At 40.7% G+C, this 20,437-nt stretch overlaps 1 protein-coding gene across 1 annotated transcript in view; it reads right to left on the bottom strand.

Moving 5' to 3' along the window:
• Window positions 1–16,978: 16,978 nt before the first annotated feature.
• Window positions 16,979–20,437, bottom strand: part of UNC5D (unc-5 netrin receptor D) — a 300,179-nt gene continuing 296,720 nt past the window's right edge. The window contains exon 18 of the mRNA XM_054998048.1: window positions 16,979–17,183. Coding sequence (XP_054854023.1) covers window positions 16,979–17,183 — 205 coding nt within the window. The remainder of the gene's footprint in view (window positions 17,184–20,437) is intronic.

Genomic DNA, 20,437 nt, shown 5'->3' with positions numbered 1-20,437 from the left:
TTATATTTTTCTCAGTGAAGCTAGATTGTCTAATATCCTGAATCTGATGAGAGACTTCATGCCTTTTGTACACACTTAGCAGCATTATGGAAAAGATTCTAAATCCGGTTGAATCGGGGGCCGCCAAAGTGCATAATAATAAATTGCTAATTGAGAAATATCACGGTTCTTTAAAGATTTGGTGCACTATCTTCCAGCTACTGAGAATGTCATGGTGTCACAGATGCTTGACGTCATAGCTACAGTCCGTATTAACCCTACACCATTTCTTTTGATCAGGTGGTTTATCACGTTTCACGGTACATGTAGATTATGGGAGGAAAATATATGGGTCTACTTTACCAGGACCTGGACTCTAGGAGTTGCCAGCTGTGACTGCAATTCCATCACCATGGTATGATCTATCTATGACATTTCAGAAACAAAATAAAATAGAAATGAAGTGTTATAAAAAGCAGGAAAGTCCATGCTGCAACTTTACATCAGGGCCAGAGAAATGAAACCTAGCCTCTGCAACTGTGAACCCTATGTGTCATAAAAAATCTCATTATTCTACCAAGGATACTCCTTTGCACAGACACATTAGAGGCACATCCCAGATGCTACAGAGAACAATATCTGCTGTAATTCTGAGAACCAATCTGGTGTAATGATTAAAAGTGTTAAAATGGGAGCAAGCAAGACCACCATGATCAACATCTCTGCTCTGCCACAAAATTCACTAGGCGACCTTTCACTGACCAGTCACTGTCTCTTGGACTCACCTGCTTCACAGGGTTGTGGAAGGGATACAATAAGGCTAGGGAGAACTATGTACACTGCTTCCTCCTTGGAGGAAGGGAGGGATAAAAATGGCTAGCAAGAAGGGCTTTTTTTCAGCTGCAATGCGGTGGAATGGAGTTTCGGAACTTCTTGAAAATGGTCACATGGCTGGTGGCCCTGCCCCCTGATCTCCAGACAGAGGGGAGTTTAGATTGCCCTCCACGCTGCTGGCGGAGGGCAATCTAAACTCCCCTCTGTCTGGAGATCAGGGGGTGGGGCCACCAGCCATTTGACCATTTTCGCCAAGAGCAATTTAAACTTTTAAAAACTCCCCCCTTGTTCCAGCTGACCCAAAGTGACCTCATTGGCCCTCGGAGCATGCATGCACTTTGCGCGCACACGTGGTACCAGAGGCACCACCTCCCACCAAGAGTTGCCCCCTGTGCTGGCAACCCACTGAATTCCACCACCTCTTTCCCCAGAAAGAAAGCCCTGCTAGCAAAATACTAATTTCTTGCTTAAGGAAAAGAATTGACTCCTAAAAGAGTGTGTTTTGGTTGTGTGATGAGTTCATATAATACATTTCCCAATGAGTATCATGTTGGTATACATAACCTTCCATAATGCATTCTTGTGTGAAAAGGACATCTTCCTATCTGAAGAAGTGAGCTGTGACTCACAAAAGCTCATACCCTACCACAAATTTTGTTAGTCTTATAGGTGCCACTGGACTCTTGCTCTTTTCCACTGCCACATCTTCCTAGTGTTGTATTTCTCTGACTGTCTTTTATTCACCGCCTAATTTCTAATGTGACTGTTCATTAAACCACAATAGGCCTTGGCACAATATTATACATTCCTGCCATACAAACATAATTAATCATGATTAATACCACAATGACTATCAAAAGCAGTTATGATTATGTCCCATTTATAACAAAGTGTTGCCATTATGTTCTACAGCCTACGATAGCTTGGCTGATAACTGAAATGTATGCAATAAAGGCTTTGATGAATAGGTTATGATTTACAACATCTTCTCCTCTTCCCATTTGCTGTATCTATAATGATGCATATTGTAGAGGCTTACTTGGGGATGTCGCCATATTCAGAGATCCATTTGTGAATGGATTATTGTTATGCATTATCTGATTCATATGGATCTTTTCTCCTGCTGGAATGGAATTAGACTGCTGGGTAAACACCTCGTTAAATGTGATGGGGCTCGCATTCTTCGACCACAGCCTGCCTCTGCTCTGGGGTGGGGTTTTTTTTTGGGGGGGGGGCATTCCCTTCCTCTTGATTTCTCTCTAGATTTTAGAGTTCACAATTACCCAGTCCTCATTCTAAATCCTGTTGCTTTATTTTATAATTTTGAATGTTGTACAAATTGCTGAGCGTGTGTAGTCAGCTACAGCTTTCAATGCCTTTACCTCCTCTTCTGAAGTTTTTTTTTCAGGCAGTAAAACCTAGGTGATGCTGATGCATAGCACTTCAACTACATGCAATTGCTAGAATGTGAACACCAGTTGCACGTATGCAGAGTCCGTTCCTAATTGCAGGAATGATAAATGCACAGGTGCAGTGTTTTATGTTCTAAACATCATATACAGGTACACCCATTTCCACTTACTCTCTCTGAGTGCTGTTTTCACTTTTCATGTGTCATGTAAAGAGGGCTTCTGTTATCTATGCACATGTGCATGAGTAAACCACTTCAAAAAAGAAATTTTGACATGATCTGCTCTGAGTCTCAGTGCGAAAAGCAGACTATAAGTTAAGTAAATAAATAAACGTTACTTAATAGGTATATCCAGATTCTTCTTGTGTTTTACCAATGTGTACCACATACAATGTAATAATGCAATTACATGCTTGAGTGAATTCAGATTACTTGTCTGCAATGCATGCATGTGGATGTGTTGCCATATGCTACATGTGAATGCAGCCAGGAGTGAAGATCAGCCAACTGGATAATTCTGTAGACAGGGGAAGAACCAGTAGTGTGAATATGTCCCCAGGTGATACAGAGCCAGATAGGTGGAGAAACCATGGCAACATTTCGCACTGAATGTCTCCAAATGCAATGTAAAAGGGCGTTTCAGTATTCTGGAACCATTATTGTCCTTGTGCAGGGTTCAGTCTGTTCTGGGAACAAATATGTAGAGGGAGACTGTTGTATAGAAATCTATTTTTAAAAATCCAATGTTTTAAAGACAATGAAACACATTGGCATACTGTCAAATTATGCATATGTTGTATGCGGCCCATTGGGGAAAAAAACAAAGAACTGATATCATCAGTTTCTCACACAGTTAACGTTCCATTTGTGATCTGTCAATAAAAGGCATTTTATTCATAAATAACGAATCTGCAGTAATTCTGTACATCTTCAAAGGTTTTTGGAACCATACTATTTTATGCAAACTCTACATAAAACATCCAACTTTTCTATTATTTTCTTTCCCCCCATTATAACATAATTTGTTCAAGATATATCTATATATTTCATGGATTCTGCCAGCCTTTCTACTCGATCTTTCTCAGTTCTCTTCCTCACTGCAGTCTCCATCCCATATGGTTTTTATTCATGTGGGTCTCACACTCTATGGTGTACCCTTTGGGGTGAACAAAAGGGGCCCCTCCTCCCTCTTTCACCACCAGAAAAGCTGGAAGGATCCAACACATAGTGTGTGTGTGTATATATATGTATAATACACACACACACACATATATATAGATACATACAGAGAGACAGAGAGATAGATACATATATGATGTATATACCTGTTTTTACAATATGTACATGTTTTGAAAAAGCAGCCATGGCCACTTTCCCAAAGAATAGTCACTGTACAACATTCAGAATTTACATTGATAATACAAGGCACAGAAAGTGTGGTATGAAGCCAAGGCCATATGCTTTGCTTATCTTAAGGAATCATCTAATTCCCATTTCTTTGCTTTCTTGATGTAGAATACAAAGGATTGGATCCTAAAACTCCTTTCCACTTAGCTGTTACTTGAGACTCCTTTCTTCCAAGTTTTTCTTGGATAGAGAAAGGCTTCATCCAGTGGAGAAAGGCTTCCACTGATGGAGAAGGACTGCCAATGGAGGAAGAGGACTGCAGGATTTAGTTTAGCACAAGGAAGTCAGTAGCCAATGCAAACTTCGTCTAAATTTGTGAAATTACTTGTGAGGTTGAAACAGCCCATTCTTTCACGTTCCTTTGAGGGAGACAGTGGCTTTGAAGGATACTTTTTAAAAATCCAACAGTATCAATGATCAAAACTTTAAAAAAACCGCATACAGAGAGAATATAATTGAGATTTGGACAACAAATAATTTCAGTTAAGTAGATTTGGTCAGGACAATTTCCTGCAAGTATGGTCCACCACTATTTCAGTTCATGGACCCAGTGCTACCAATGTCATACATACCAGCATCCCTGGATGCAAGTATCTTTTGGAACATACCATGGCTTTTCACACAGGTGAAGAAATCATATGAAAGCATTAGCCCAATACCAAAAACAACAAACATAAGAGCAAAAATATTCAAGGGTTGGTTTTTCATGAAGCTTTACTACTTACTGAGACAGTTTGGGGATGAATTAACAGATACAAAAGAAACACCAACATCAGGGAAATGATTCAGTCACTTTTCTGTGCATTATCTTTGTGTATTATCTTTGTGCATGAAAGGATGGATCCAGAAGAGATCTAGATTCTACTTCACCCCACCTGATTTTGAAAAAAAAAATTGACAATGGGAATTTTATGTAACCTTTTTGTAGTCAAAAGGATTTCAGAGGAAAACATTTCACTGATGGTCCCTATGTGCACACACTCTCAGGGGTTTGGAGTCTCTTATTTTATTCTGGTAGCTCCATGTAAAGAAAAGGTGAGTTAATGCTGCATCTGAGAATCTAGCACCACATTGCAGAAGACATCCAGGTTCAACATGAAATTGCTTTGGATCTACAGAACTATTCCATGGAAGGAAGGAGTTCCACCCATAAAGTACAACTTTATTCCCTCCTCCTCCCACGGCAGCCCCCAATGACCTCTGAAATGCTGCTCCCAGGGGCTCCCTTTTCCCAAGAAGCAGCATTTTGGGAGACATTTTGGGCTGCAGAAGGAAAAGGAGGCAAAAAAAAATCACACTCCACGGGCAGAAACCTTTCTATCTACAAGAATGCTTCCTTGAGACAATGTTCCATAAGATGCAAAATAAGAAACATTAACATAGTGTGAAAGGATTGTTACAGGAGTCCCCAACCTCACTGAACCTGTGTGTACTTTTAGAATTTTCAGGTAGTGGATGCCACAAAATGGCATTGGGGCTGGGACCAATCACAAAATGGTTGTCACAAAGGCTAGGTCCAATTACAAAATGATGGGAGGTTCCAAAAACATTTGGAGGTTCCAAGATGAGCATCCTCCTATGACGAAAGCAGTTGTTTCCAAATGGGTGCTCCCTGCAGACATAAAGGCAATTCCTCCTTCATCTCCTGCATCAATGGGGAAAGCCAAGGCTGCGCCTTCACTTTGAGAAAGGAGCAAGTGGGCACAATGAAGCAGATCTGCAAGAGCCATGGAGCCAATGAACACCACGTTGGAGAACAATGGTCTGTTACTAGTTGATGGACAGCTGGGAGATAGCCCCCCCCCCAACACATTTTATTCTGTTTGCCAAAATCCCACATCCATCATCTGAGCGTAGCCTAAAGAATGCTGATTTTATCCTGAAATTTTGTTTCAAGCTTTTCGTTTTGGATCTCATAACACAGAATGCACAAACTAAGTAATTTCTAAGAAAAACACAACCTTAGAGTAAGCCACTATAAAGCCTTATTTCTGAATACTACACTAGTCTATAGTTTCAAGCAGAAGCAGTGGCTCTAAATACACCACCCCTGAGCTACATTTTCACAAGTGCTACCAATCTGAGCCGGGACCACAGTTTCAGCTCACACACAGTTCCACAGCAAAAAATCATGAATCAAACAGGCGAAAACAGTCCAGACAGAGAATTGGAATCATAGATTCAGAAAGAGTTTGCAAACCACAACAATTCTCTCCCAGCACAGAAAATACAAGAAATCCAAAGTCTGGACAATTTGATTCTAATATAAAATATTGGCAAGAAATGTTGAGACTTCTTTTTTTAAAGAGCACTGGAGTTACCTCAGGATTTCCTTGCCTTTATAGTGATTATTACAATGGTCCTCAGACAGATATAATGTGTCCACAAAAGACTTTTATAGAGACGATGTTCACAAGCTTTTAAGATGACTTTTTCAGACAATAGGTTGCTCATGGGCATATGAATTACACATGAATTTCAATCAAAAGACCAGCGCTTAAAGCTCAATAAAAAAAGAAGCATGGAGGTTCCATATTGGTGCATTGGTTGATTGATTTAAAATAAAAGAAACATTACTATAGATGTCACTGTAAATGAATGGCATATAGGGCCACTGTGGTGTAGTGGTTCAAGAACTGGTGTAGGATCTGGGAGACACAGCTTCAAATCTCCATTCTGTCATGAACTGTTTCAGGTGACCTTGGGTCAGCCACTCTCTCTCTCAGGCTAACATACGACACAGAGGATAAAAGAAGGTGAATGAGGCCTGCCATCTTGAGTGACTTGAAGAAAGAGTGGAACAAAAGTGTACTTAATGTAAGTAACATATGTGCTGATATAGTATTAAGCCACCATATCTTTGAAACGTGTGCTTTGTGAACACAAATTCATCTCCAGTTAAAAGATCTCAGAACAGCGGTTGGAAAAAAACTTCCTGTGCTGTCAAGCCAGAATAGAGAATACTGAGCTTGTCAGGCCTATGGTCTGAATCAGTATGAGGCAGCTTCATGTGGGATACAATACTGAACTGCTAGACATGTTTGTGATACGTAACACCTATCTTTTTATACCACTTGATTGTGTGAACAATGTAACTGACAGATTAAACAAAGGATGATCTGGAAAAAACTTTCATCCCAATGGGCATTAGGGCAAAAAAGGGCCTATATCTGCCATTCTTGATGCTGACAAAAAGAACATTGCCTGCCACAATGGAAAGAAGGTTCAAGGAGTGTTCTCCATTTCTTTTCTCTACTACAACCACTTGATAGCATCAGTTCTCAGCATGATGAAAATTCCAGTCTTCATATATCTATTTTGTCCTGACCTGGATAGCCCAGGTGAGTCTGATCTCATCAGATCTCAGAAGCTAAGCAGGGTCAGCCTTGATTAGTATTTGGATGGGTGACCTCCAACAAAGACTGGGGTTGCAGAGGCAGGCAATGGCAAACCACCTGTTAGTCTCTTGCCTAGAAAACCTCAGCAGGGGTTGCCATACGTCAGCTATAACGTGAGGACACTCTCCATCACCACTATGTATCTATTTTAATTTTAGGGCTTCAATTTTAGTGATGGAAAAGGTGAGATACTCTTTTAATGGATGTGTATGTGTTATGCGCCATCAAGTGCTTTCTGACTTACGGTGAGCCTATGAAAGAAAAACCTCCAAAATGTCCTGTCATTACCCATACTGCTCACATCTTGCAAGCTAGAGGACATTGACTCCTTTACTGAGTCAAATAAACAAAACAGCTGAAGATAAATGTTAAAAAATTCAAATGCCTCAGTTGTGTGCCTGATGTCAAAAAGAAACCAGTTATCTGCATTGTAACACAGTGCAACTGCTTCCAATGTGGGTTGTGTTTGTGATGGACTTTTTAGACCATTTTTTCCCTAGACAGAGGCACCTTTTTCAAAAGAAGCAATATGCACAATTGTCTTGACTCTGCCAGAAGAACCAAATTATATACATATATTCGTAACTCACTATTTCCAAACATTCTTCAATGAAATTGTCACACAACAACACCCTGTCACACAATTTTCACTCAAGTGAAACGCAGAGGTAGGTGGCCTCTCATCAATAATGGTTTGGGTTATGGAACCATGTGGTCGGAATCAATAAAGAACCTGCTTTCCAACAAAAATGACAAATCTAACACGGCTACCCCTTATGGAGTTCAGCTATTTATACTACATGTTCAGCAAAGGTACTGATATAGACATAATTCCAGGCATATTAGGTCCGAAAAATGATTTTGTAAAGAGGTAAATGGAGCAGAGCATTTTTTTCTCTCTTTGGAAAAGTAGCATTGCCAGTAGAATTAATGGTGAAACACCTGAAAGATAAAAACTTTCCCCCTCTATAACCAACCAACTTCATTTCATCAAGATGGCATAGAAATTAATAATAGCATATTATTAGAGAAGTTGATAATGCAGAGCTGCAGAAGAATAAGAGCTGGGCCGAGCTTATCAAGAAATGCAACTTGTATATTTTGATTCTAAATGGTCTAGATACTTTCTGTGCAAAACAGAGCTGTGCCCTTGCAAAACTTTCATTTTGGTATTTTAGGAAGCATTAACCCAGCATTTCAGGAAGATTGATACTGATTCAGGAATCCATTTCAGGTAATGGAGTGGTGATGGTGGTGTTTATCAGGTATCAATGTAGTTTTACCACCTATTGAAAACAGCAATGGTAGACAGCCTCCAGAGTTCAGACCCCAGGTCTACTAAACATTGAAAACAGTAGCAGTAGACCTGGCATCTGGACTCAGATGTCAACCCTATCCCAAAACCAAAATAACCAGGATAGCCAAAATCACAGGAATTCCGATGTTTTTGGGAATACCTTTTGCAGTTTTGGATATCCCTCAGCCAAAATGAAACAACCAATCTTGTGTAAAAATTTGGCTTAGAAATATCTGAAAACACAACCCTGGGCAAAGAAGAAATGTGGAAAAGGTCCAGAGATGCCAAATTATAGTAGTGAATATAGAATTAGAATGCATCCTATGATGGAGAACTATGGAGTGTAGAGAGAGGGCTGCCGGACTGGTTGCAGGAGGAGCTTTCACATTCGAAGAACTAAGTGGAAAGGGGAACTAGATGACAAGAAACAATGGAATGGGAAACATGGATTGTGTGTTACAGATTTTCGAAAAGATGTTTTTCTGTTATCCTGGGTTCTGCAATGGCATAGGGCCAAGCTACACATGACGAATGACACTTGAACAGCAAGTGTATTTCTCCCTGTTCACTTGCCCTCCACTCAATACACTTGCCGTTCAAGTGTCATTCATCATGTGTAGCTTGGCCCATAGTTGCATACCTACAACATGTCCTCAAGGGAATTCCTGTATTTCCAATACCACACATTACAAGGGCCACTTTCACACGTCTTACCGGCTCCGGTATGTCACACAAAGATCCCGCAAGGACAGCGTCTTCCTGGTGCAATTTTGCGCAAGAACTGGGAAATTGCACCAGGAAGATGCTGTCCTAGCTGGAGCTTTGTGTGACGTACTGGAGCCAGTAAGACATGAAAACGGCCCAAGGATAAGGCACACTATGTTTTGCAAGGGTTTTGTCATCTGCCTAGGATGTAGTGTGGTTTGCCCTCAGTTTAAGGGGAGACCTCTCTCCCCTTAAAAACAAAAAAGAGCCAAACTATGTGTAAATATTGCCAGGGGGCAGAATGGTAGTCAAATTTCACATGCATGATCTATCCAAGTCTTGCCTTTCACCCACTGTGTCAGATTTGGATTGTTCACCATTTCTTTCTGAAAAGGAACTAATGATAGACACCTACACCACATGGCCATGTTAGGAACAGGCTTTGATCTCATACGGACTTGAACAATTGATTTCTGTTCTCATATTCTGTTGTCTAGTCTTTAGGACTGTAATTATGGAGCAAAATCAGAGATATTTAGTATTGGATAAACATGCATGGGGTTCTTGTGCTCGCCTCTAAATTTCTCCTCTAAATGTCCTTCTAGCCTTTAGCTGGTCTCAGCATCATTTTTCTAATCCTTCTGTTCTAATAATTGCACATAGTTCTGCCAAAATAACATACATCATAATTTTGCTAAATGGCAAAATCACAAAGTTAATTTACAGGTTTTTACAATGTTATTTGTGTGGTCTCGTTTAGATTAAAATCTTGTACGCTGAGAAAGAAATGAGGTCTTTTTTTGGTAGACTTAAATACTAACTTCATTTACTAGTACAAGAAGCCTCATAAAGCTCAGACATACACCTACAAAAATATCATTGCACTTTTTTCCCCTAGAAAGAGTAAAAGGGACTGACACAGTGCTTGTTAAAAATAGAAAAACATTTTTTTTCTTTCTTACCTAGAAAAATCTCCAAACTTCCTAGCTTTTTTGGCATCTTGAACATAACATTTCTTTTCAATCTGGAGGAAGATATTACCTATAAATCACTAGAATAGGAATCTCCTTTTATGCATAAGAGTTATGAGCAGTTTATATGGAACCATGTTTGTCTTGCTTTGAAAGAAAGTTTGGGAAAGCTTAGAAGACAGCATTTTATGGTCATAACATTGGGAGGAGGAGATGAAGGAAATCAGTGAAATGTTTCAAACTGCATGTTGGACAATTTTCTTCCTGTGTATTTAATTGCTAGTTTGTATTTAGAAAACATATTAGAGATCATCTTACATGGTAATTAACAGAGTGCAGTAATCTTCAAATCTGAAAGAAGTGGGGAGAAAACCTCTCTCTCCAGGCTCTCTGTGTTTGTGTATGTCTGTTTTAATAGGAACAAGTAACAAGGGAGCTAACTTTTTCTATTTTGTCTCTTATATTTGTTTAGATTTTTGTCTATGATTTGTTCTCCACTTTCTTCTGTTATTTCTGTATATTGTATTTTCTATGTATGTCTTGTGTTTTTATGCACAATTTGAAATATATATATATATATATATATATATATATATATATATATATGTATATATATGTATATATATATATATGTATATATCACACACACATATATATATGGCACCCATCATTTAGATTTTTTTTAAAAAAACTGCACAGTTGGGCCAGGTTTGGTTGATGGGGGATTTTTCTACAAACACAGCAGAAACTCAAGTTAATAGAAAAATCCCAAAACATTTTTTTAATGAGGGATTTGACACCTGCCATCTGACTAATGATGTCTGTGCAGGTACAGACATCATAACTTAATAAAAGGACTGAAAGAGACCATAAAGCCACAAATTTTGTATTTCCTAGGGCACATTAAATGCCAACAGAAAGAAGAGTGGTAGCTAAACCATTGAGAATGGAGGGAAGGAGTGATGTGTGATGTGGAGGACAGTATGTAACATGAATGGTGGAAGGAGGAGAAAAGTGCACAAGGGAAAGCAGGAGAACAATGCAGAAGACACTGCATCATCTTTCTTTGTTCTTAAATTGGAGTGAACTAAGATGTCTCTAATACTCCTGGTCCACTTGAAGCCCACCTTAGGAGGTCTTTCACATCCACTGATTTCAGATACTAAGTGCCAATGCACTTAGTCTACCCTACCCTGCACTTAATGTCTACCCTATTTTCAGCCTGCAACAATAAATCTCGTATTCAGACGAATTCTATCAAATTAGTCTAGATGATCTTTATATTTTATTTAAAGGACAGGACCAAGTTGAAGCCTTTGGGACATCAATCAATCAATTAGACATGAATATAAAATTTACTATACAAGCAGACTCTAACTGTGTAAGTTTCCTAGATGTTGTAATGTATCGTGACCACCAGGGGAGAACTGGAGTAAGACCATATAAGAAACCGATCGATAGAAATTCATATTTGGATTATCGATCTTATCACCCCAAACACATGAGACAAAATATCCCATATGGGCAAATGCTCCGACTGAAATGCAATTCGACGGCAGAGACAGATTACTATAGGGAGCATCGAGGAATGAGGAAGGCATTTCTTAAAAGAGGGTACCCCCTTCGGGTATTGTTGCAGGCTGAAAATAGGGAAGACATTATGTATATTACAGTTGGATAGTTCCTTATTTATCCCCAGGTGTGGTTTCCATTCAGGCCTGTTGGTTTTTACCAGGGATGCCTCTTTGGTTAACATTTGACATTAGACAAATGGGCTGCTGTCCATGGTGGTAAATGCTGAAAGCACTGGAGTTCTCCATAGCAAATAGTACCCATATCCTCTCAACGTCTAGACTTTAGGTTAGATTGCCACAATAGTTAATTTTATTCAGGAATTATTTCTTGTATTTCTGCAAAGGCAAGGAATCCATCAGCCCTGTGTAGCAACTTTGTGAAACTCTGAACTACTATGGGACAAGTAATGTTTTCTGTCTGTCATTTACAGGAGTGGTAGAGCTTTTAGGATTAACCTGATGATCTGCTTTAAATACTTACTGTTCATGATGTAAACAGCATACAGAATGCAATCAGTTTTGATTACTCTTACCTTAAACAACAAAAATAAGATTACACATTTTTTATTAATATCTTCTTGAAGAGCTTAGGTTGGTCAAGAAGACAGAGAGAGAAATCTGAGAAAAGCTAATTGGTTCTGGATGGTGCATCTAATTTTGTTTAACTTCTGCCTCCTGAGTTTACAAATAGATATCAATTTTTAAAAACCTTTTTGATTTTCAAGCACATGTCAAAATGTTATTGGTCTTCTGTGCTAGAAAAGTTCAGGAGCCTGGCTTAATAGCTTGAGCTTGGCCTACAGGAAAGCATACAAGCACATTGTTTCAATAACAACAACAAAAGTGTGTACATACCACCCTTCTAGACAGATTAGTGTCCACTCAGAGAGGTGAACAAAGCCAGTGTTATTGTTATCCCCACCACTATACAGTTGGGGAGCTGGGGCTGAGAGGAGTGACTTACCTAAGGCCACCTGCTGAGCTGATGGCTGTAGTTGGATTTGACCAGTGCTGTGCTGACTTGCAACCCAACCACTTAACCACTGAGCTTCTCTACAGGACTGATGAAAGGCTCTGAAGCTTCCAGGGCAATCTTCCCAGAATCTTCTCTTGGGAAAGATGGACAAATAGATTCCCCGCCTTTTCCAGCCAACCATTTGACCAGTCTTCTCCTGCCCAGGCAGAACTGAATGAATTTACACCAACATACAGTGACTGAAAAAGTGTACTTCTACTTGATGGGTGTGAGGGTCTCCCTTTTTACATTCTGCTACAACAGTGGTACTCACTCCATGGCCATGGAGAGTCACATTCATATTACCATCAACCCAAAGAGCCACATGGCTACTGTCTGCCCGGTGCGCTACTCGCAAAACCTGCACATAAATTAATAGAGTTATTAATAATATATAATAATAACATTTTAATGGCTAGAGTAGTTTTGAACATGTAAGGTTGTGGCTCTCCTCACCACTGCTGAACTGTAATCAGGCCATGTATATCTGTAGGGAGAAGGTCTTCTCTCTCTGCCTTTCCACTCTTTCTTCAGTGTGCGGCATAGCAGTTCAGGGGAGAGAGTGTGATAATCAGTTTTCTGTCCTTCAGGTTCCTTGGCAGTGGATTAGGGGAGCAGAATCACTAACACCCACTATGACCAGCTTATTATTTCCTGGATGCCTGCCAGGGTGGTGGCTTTACTCACCCTTCCCTGTGGCCAGCTTACTCTCCTTCCAGCAGCTGCTTAGGTGCTGGGATGAGAGTCTGGAGGCTATGGAGAAGGGTGAGGGTTGTTGGACAGCATGGTCCCTTGATATTCAGGCCTGGCCTACAGCTCAGGGACCCATCCTCCAGTGCCTGCAGTGTTTCAAGGTGCCAACCACAAGCCATACCAGGCAATGATCTTGCCCATTTTCCTGCAACACTGAGTGGGTGCCACACTGGAGAGCTATGCCCAGAGGAGTCACAGGTAGCATATCAAAAAGCCGCATGTATCTCCCAAGCCACTGAGTACCGCTACTCTACAGGAACAATTCCTCATTAAGGATGAGAAGGCATTGGTGCTCTTGTAGACGCTGTACAGTGCTCACAACTTTTTCTTCCACTGAAATTCGCTGCGCAACTTGATTATGCCCACGCCTTGGTGCAACACATCTAAACTGTCCCAATTATGCTTTTTTCTCTCCTCTTATTTTGTCATTGATGAATGACAAAGTAAAATACATATTTAAATAGGTATTCAATTATGCATTAATACTGGATTTGTTCAGCAAAACACCTATGAATGTCATTTTGCACACTGGAGTAGAATACATATTAATACATATTGAAATATGTATTGGGGGGCAGAATAGCAAAAAAATCTAAACAGAGGAGAAGACAGAACACCTATGCAAAGATGATCAGAAAAATGAAGACAGAACAGAATCGTTCATCTCTACTCTGAACTTGTAGCGGGTTTAGGCAATATTTTGGCAAGCAAGAATAGTGTATGTTTTTTGGCTCTGGTAGTATTATGACTGTTAATCTAATCTGCTCTTTGGATTCTTTGACATAATGCTATATGAGATGATGTAGAAGCAGGAGCAATTGAACAGTCCATTTATGCACAGTTGGCCTAGGTAAGGGCAGTGACTTAAGGATGAAACCAAGGCTAAGTTCTGTTAGGAAGGAAGCTTACTTATTTGGGACTCCCATTTTTCCTCTCACACAGAACTCAGAATTAGAGTTTCAAAAGTCTTGGAGATTTTCTCCAGTTTTCATTCATGAAAGGTATGGAAAGCCATGCTGGCTTCATCACTGGATGAGGCGGGCAATGTGAGGGAAGAAAAGGGACACACTGGGTGTTAATGGGTTGTGTCTGCAGAAGCATAGGTTAGAGTCATTGTTGCTATCTATAAGGGGCTACAGCCATCCAATAATATGCACTGTCCAGTCCTAAGATTCATTTAGTTGACTGACACTGACATTTGGGGAGGTGAATTGGTGATAAGAGCTGTACTTCACATTATTGTCACCACCTTTGATCTGAGGGGAAAAGATACAAAACATGTTGGATCTTTTGCCATCAGACTTTATATCAAATCTAAGTATTGATAAGGATAGATATTTGTTTGTTTGCCCATCTGATTTTCTTAGATTTTAAATATTTGGCTATTCGGAGATCCGGGCTGCTTTGAACAATAAGGCTGTGTGTTCCTATCATGCTCTTGTTGTGAAATCTTGTAAGAAAGGGGATGCAAAGCACAGGGAGCCGTAATCAGCTTTAGGATAATCAGGGCCTTTTTTTCAGCAGGAACGTGGGGGAACGGAGTTCTGGAACCTCTTGAAAATGGTCACATGGCTGGTGGCCCTGCCCATTGGAGTGGCACGGAGGGCAATCTAAACTCCCCTCTGTCTGGAGATCAGGGGGCGAGGCCACCAGTCACATGACCATTTTCTCCAAGGGCAACCCACTGAGTTCCACCACCTCTTTTCCCAGAAAAAAAAGCCCTGACGATAATCATATATGGTTGTTGTGGGTTTTCCATCGTTCTCCGGCCGTGAAAGCCTTCGGCAATACATTGATAATCATATAGTTTGTACTCAGAATTACATGTCCTGTCATGCCCTGTCATTTCCTCACCTGATCTTATGACAACCTTTTAGGGTTATATCAGATTTGGTTCATTGGTTGGGGGAGTGGGTGGAACTATATGAGTAGGGGTAGAGCCTTATTTTGTGTGTGTGTGTGTGTGTGTATCTTTCAATTGTCACATCAAACTTTATCTTGTACATGCAGTCCCCAAGCAACTTGCCTGAGGAATGTGTCCAGCTTTGGGTAGGGAAAGCCATTTAGTTCCTGAGCTAGTTAGAAAAGAATGGGCTTGAAGTAGCTGCCTAATCAACTGAGCTGAACTCTAACCAGGGCAGCATCCTTGGGATTTATTAAGGCTCAATCAAAGACTCTGCACCTGAAGGGAAATGAAACAAAAGATGACTATCAACATTCAGTGAAGTACAGAGGTGAGAATGAACCCAATGGTCACAGTGCTTTAGGCACAGCTCTAGTTTCGACCCATTTTTGCTCGAAAGCATTTTGCAATATTGTGTTTCACAGGAGCAGCAACTTCTGGTGGTACCATGGGAGCCTTGAGCAGCAAATATGCATGTGGCATGAATACCATTGGTGGATGGGTTCGGACTGTTGCTGAGAACTTCCTTGCTTTGTTCAAAGGCACCAGCTGTTTCACTGCAAGTATAATGGAGCTGACAACAGAAAGCATTTCAGCCAGCGCATCCAAAAACCACACTACTAACTAGTGATGCCACCAAACTACATCAGAAACTCTAGGAGAATTCCAAGTTCTAGCAATTCCATAGCTTGAAATTAAAAAGAAGCAATATTTCAAAGAGTGGGGAGGAGAGATTGGTCCACCTCACTTCCTCCTTTCCTTCCACAACAGCCACAGAAGAGGAAGAAGAGAGAGCTAAATGATGGAGCTGCTGCCACATCACCATCACCAAGAAGAACAAAGAAAGAGGAGAGAAGCAGAATTAAAACAGGAGAGCAATGGGGGCTCCCGGATCTGGGCAGGCAATTATTTGCACCGACAACCTAAGCAGGTCTATTCAATAGGACGTTACTCACTGGTAAGTGATCTTAGAATTGCACAGGCAGAACTCTTAGAAAATAACTTCCTTAGAGTTCTTTCCTTGCATTTATAATTGCAAATCCTAATCCAAATGAAGTCTGGTAGAGTTCACCTGTGACTACTATGAATAGCCACACTGACAAACAACCTCTTTTACTGCGGATGAATAGGTCTCCTTAATTAAACAATAGCGGACTCAACAAACAAACAAACAACCCCCCCCCCCAATATTAGGGTCCATAATATCAGATTTTTTTAAAGTACCAGTTTGTACACCTGTCCCATCTTATCTTCAGAGCTATATCCCGGGTGAAAGACCAGCTCCCCAAGTTAAAACAAGTTACAAAATAACGGAGAACAGGCAAAATATATCAAAACTGTAAACAGTGTTCAGAATGTCACATATCTGGAAACATTCACTACATTTTCCTCTCTCGTTCTCTTGGTTGGAGTAGCATTCTCTACACATTTTGTGCTGCAAGGAATGCCCTTATTTTTTAATACTCAGATATGATTTAACCTTGGGTGAAGGAGAGCTATCATTTCCCTTCTTGCGGCAACAACCGTGCAGAGAGGTTGCATCCTCCTTATGGTTTACCGGCTTCTTCCGTTCATCCAAATGGAAACTGGATGGAGGGCATGAAGAAGTGAGCCGTCACATGAAATGCAGAAGGAAAAAAGGGGGGGCACCGTCATTTTCTCCCTGCCAATATGAATTCCTTCAAGTACAAAGTCTAAGCTGGCTCCCAGTCCTTGAAAGAAAAGCGAGCACTAAAGTCCGTTCTGTCTGCTGTAGCTGAAGCTGGACTCTTCGATTTGAGTGTCTGTTAGGTTAGAGATTTTGGGCTGTGTCCTTCCTATCTCTTCCAGGGCACAGGCTAGAGAGTCTAAGTCGCCATCGTGCTGATGCCTGGCTTCCCACAAGTCCAAAATGACAGCAGATGGGCTGCGCTGGGTAGCAAAGTAAGACAAATTCCTACAGGAAGAGAAAGGCAGAAGTAAAGTGGTTAGGATATGGGAATGTTGACTGATGCCGCTGAGACTGTTACATGGGGATCAAGACATTATCCATCCAACATGAAGCTCAGCTCATCGGCTAGATATCCCACAAGAATGTTGCTGTTTACTTAAAAATATAATAGCAACAACAACATTCAATTTATATACTACCCTTCAGGACAACTTAATACCATACTCCGAGTGGTTTACAAAGTGTTTTATCATTACCCTCACAGCAATCACCCTATGAGGTGGGTGAGGCTGAGAGAGCTCCGAGAAGCTGTGACTGACCCAAGGTCACCCAGCTGGCTTCAAGCAGAGGAGTGGGAAATCAAACTCGGTTCTCCAGATTAGAGTCCTGCTGCTCTTAACCACTGCACCAAACTCATTATATCCCACCATCCCACTTGTTGAATCAAAAGCCTTCAGGGTAGCTAACCACCAATCCTAAAACTCAAAGATGAAAAGAAACAGGAGTATGAACAAAGAGACAAGAGAGACTTGACTCAATCAGTAAACAAATAGAACAAATAGGGAAAAATATAAACTTCTGCACTTTGTGCCTAAAAGAAAACAGAGCAGGTATCATGAGTATCATAAAGGAGATCTTCTCAGTGTGCCATCAAAGCAAAGACCCTATCTCTGACCCCCCTCACCTCATCTCAGAAGGCCAGAGTGTCAGGTATTCACCTGTCATATTCAACAAGGCCCTGTGTAATGTTTGTTTATGTTCTGAGGCTCTGATGCTATGGGTATAACTGAGGCAGAAGCTATTTCATGACTGTGATGTGAAAGTATGCAAGGGAGGGGCTGTCTCTACTGTTATCTGCATGTTCTCCTATACGCCTCTTCCCTGAGCCTGGGAAGAGATGCTAGCATGGACACTCATCACGACCTTGAGACATTTTCTACATCAGCTCTGCTCTCTGCTTTTTCCCACCTGGAGGCTTTTGCTTGAACTTAGCTAACCATTACCTCAAGGGGGTGGGGACTGAGGAATTTGCCCGGGCTTAGAATCCTATGTATGCTTTGTGCTTGTAGAGAATCTCCATTCCTGTCAATGATGGTTTAAGATCCTGAACTGGTAGCTTATCAATAAAGTTCTTTAACTCATGCAGTGAAGTCTTTTTGAGAGTCACTTGGCAGATCCTCCTTACACAGAGGCCTCAGAAGACAACCTTAAAGAATGAATAGGTGGGCTTAATTCATATATGGACTTATTGTGAATTGCTGGATTTTCCCAGCACTGTTGGAAAGCATAACGACACCCACAACGAGGGCATTGGCTCTGCATTCTGAGAAAGCATCATTCCGGCAAAGGAACAAAAGTTTGGCTTCTCACGACTGTACAAACAAAGTTATTTGTATGAATGGGAATAGCTGTATCCTTGTTTAAATAAGAAGAGTTTCTAAAATGACATCCATAATTTACTAGCAAATGATGATGGTGTAAGGAAATATTACGTATTTGTATGCAAGGCAAGACAGTGAAGACATTTGCCTTCCTACGGGGGTCTGGTGTGCTTTGGCATAGACCTTCGTTTTTTAGTTGCCTCTCTTCGTCTTCTTTTTTCGATTTTGCAAAAAAATGTGCACCCATGATTTATGGAAATGTTCAGGACATCTATTTGCAAAGGACCTAGTGGAACAAACTGGTTTTTTTGAATGCACATTATTTTCCGACTCTGCCATTAAGCCTGCCTCTTGACAAATTGACTTGAGTATTTCCTCTGGGGATAATCATCCAAGTCAAAACTATTGCACAAGCATGCATATGCATAATCATATTTACATACCACTCCATTATACATAATACATGCATGTATAAGCCCCGAAAAGTTTGGATTTCCTGGGGTTACGTTGAAATTGCTATAGAATTAGAACTGCTTAAAAAAACTTCCAGATGGTGCTAAGACAGAGTTCACTAATACTTGTCCATTAATTATGTGAAACAGCCATTGCAGGTTAAGTTCCTGAGACTAGGTTTTTGCTGTCCTTTCACGTAATGTCCAAACTAAGTGTACTTCTAAAGCCTTGCTGGATTAGGAGGACTTCATTTTATAGAACTCAACTGAAGGTGCACTCTTTTCATCCATCTTCTGTTGATATGTCCAGATTTTGGGGCAGGAAGGCACACTGGATAGCAATTTGTATACTATTGTTATTATAGAAGTATGGCTTGCAATATGTATCAAATATATATGCATCGTGTGTGCATTCACACAAATAGAGTTCACAGAAATATGCAGTGGATCATTGGAAAGGAGCACAGAACTCTTGACACAGCAAAACTATGGAAGAAGCACACAACGGTACAACTGGTGTACACCCAGTTCTACTTAAAACACTTTGAATACTCATAACAAGAGACTCTGAACGGCTCTCTCAAGCATTTGTGGAACGGCTCTCTCAAGCGGTATGTGGGGGCTGAAGTTGATTCAGTTACTGATTCAGTAACTCTTTTCCCAAAGCCATTTGTTTTATGTTCAACACACAAGCAGAATGTTGTGCCCAATAGGACAAAGACCATTTGTATAAGGCCGCTGATCTATGAAAATTCTCCTGGATGACCATTTCTCACAAAAAGGGGGCTCATGGTGGTTTACAACAGCATTTTCCAATGTGTGGGTCATGAAGCCTGTGAAAGGGGAGAGGTCACAGTTTCTTGCAGTTTTATTGATTTGTGCAAGCTCTTTTTTTTTAAAGTGGGTCAACATCCTAATTAAAATTGGACAACGTACCAGAAAGGCTGGTTTACAACAGCATTTGCATCATTAAGATAAACAGCTCAATAAAACCCAGGATGTGTATGTCATAACAACTGTTTGCAAACCAAGTACACATTACAAAAGTTTGAAAACTAAACTCCAAAAGTCTTCTGTCTTGTACGTTCTGCAGAAGGCTGGAAGGCAGCGAAGGAGGAGTTTGTACCTCCACAAGTAGCCAAGCCAACTGCAGAACTTCAGGAAACTACTGAAAAGGCTCTGGAACAGGCCACTCTGTTGGAAGTTTTGGGATGATGTGCAGAGCTGACACCCATGTTCATACCAGGAGAGGCAGTCCTTCAGACACGTGGGTCCCCAGCTCTGTACAGCTTTAAAGGATAAAAACAACACCTTAAATAAAACCTGAAAGAGAACTGCTGTAGCTGATCAGCCCTCTACTGGTTCGAATCTACTGCGAATCAGCCCTCTACTGGTTCGAATCCCACTACTGCCATGAACTTAGTAG

Source organism: Eublepharis macularius, chromosome 14, assembly GCF_028583425.1.
Source record: "Eublepharis macularius isolate TG4126 chromosome 14, MPM_Emac_v1.0, whole genome shotgun sequence".
Lineage (NCBI taxonomy): Eukaryota > Metazoa > Chordata > Lepidosauria > Squamata > Eublepharidae > Eublepharis > Eublepharis macularius.
This window is presented reverse-complemented; position numbering and strand designations above follow the sequence as displayed.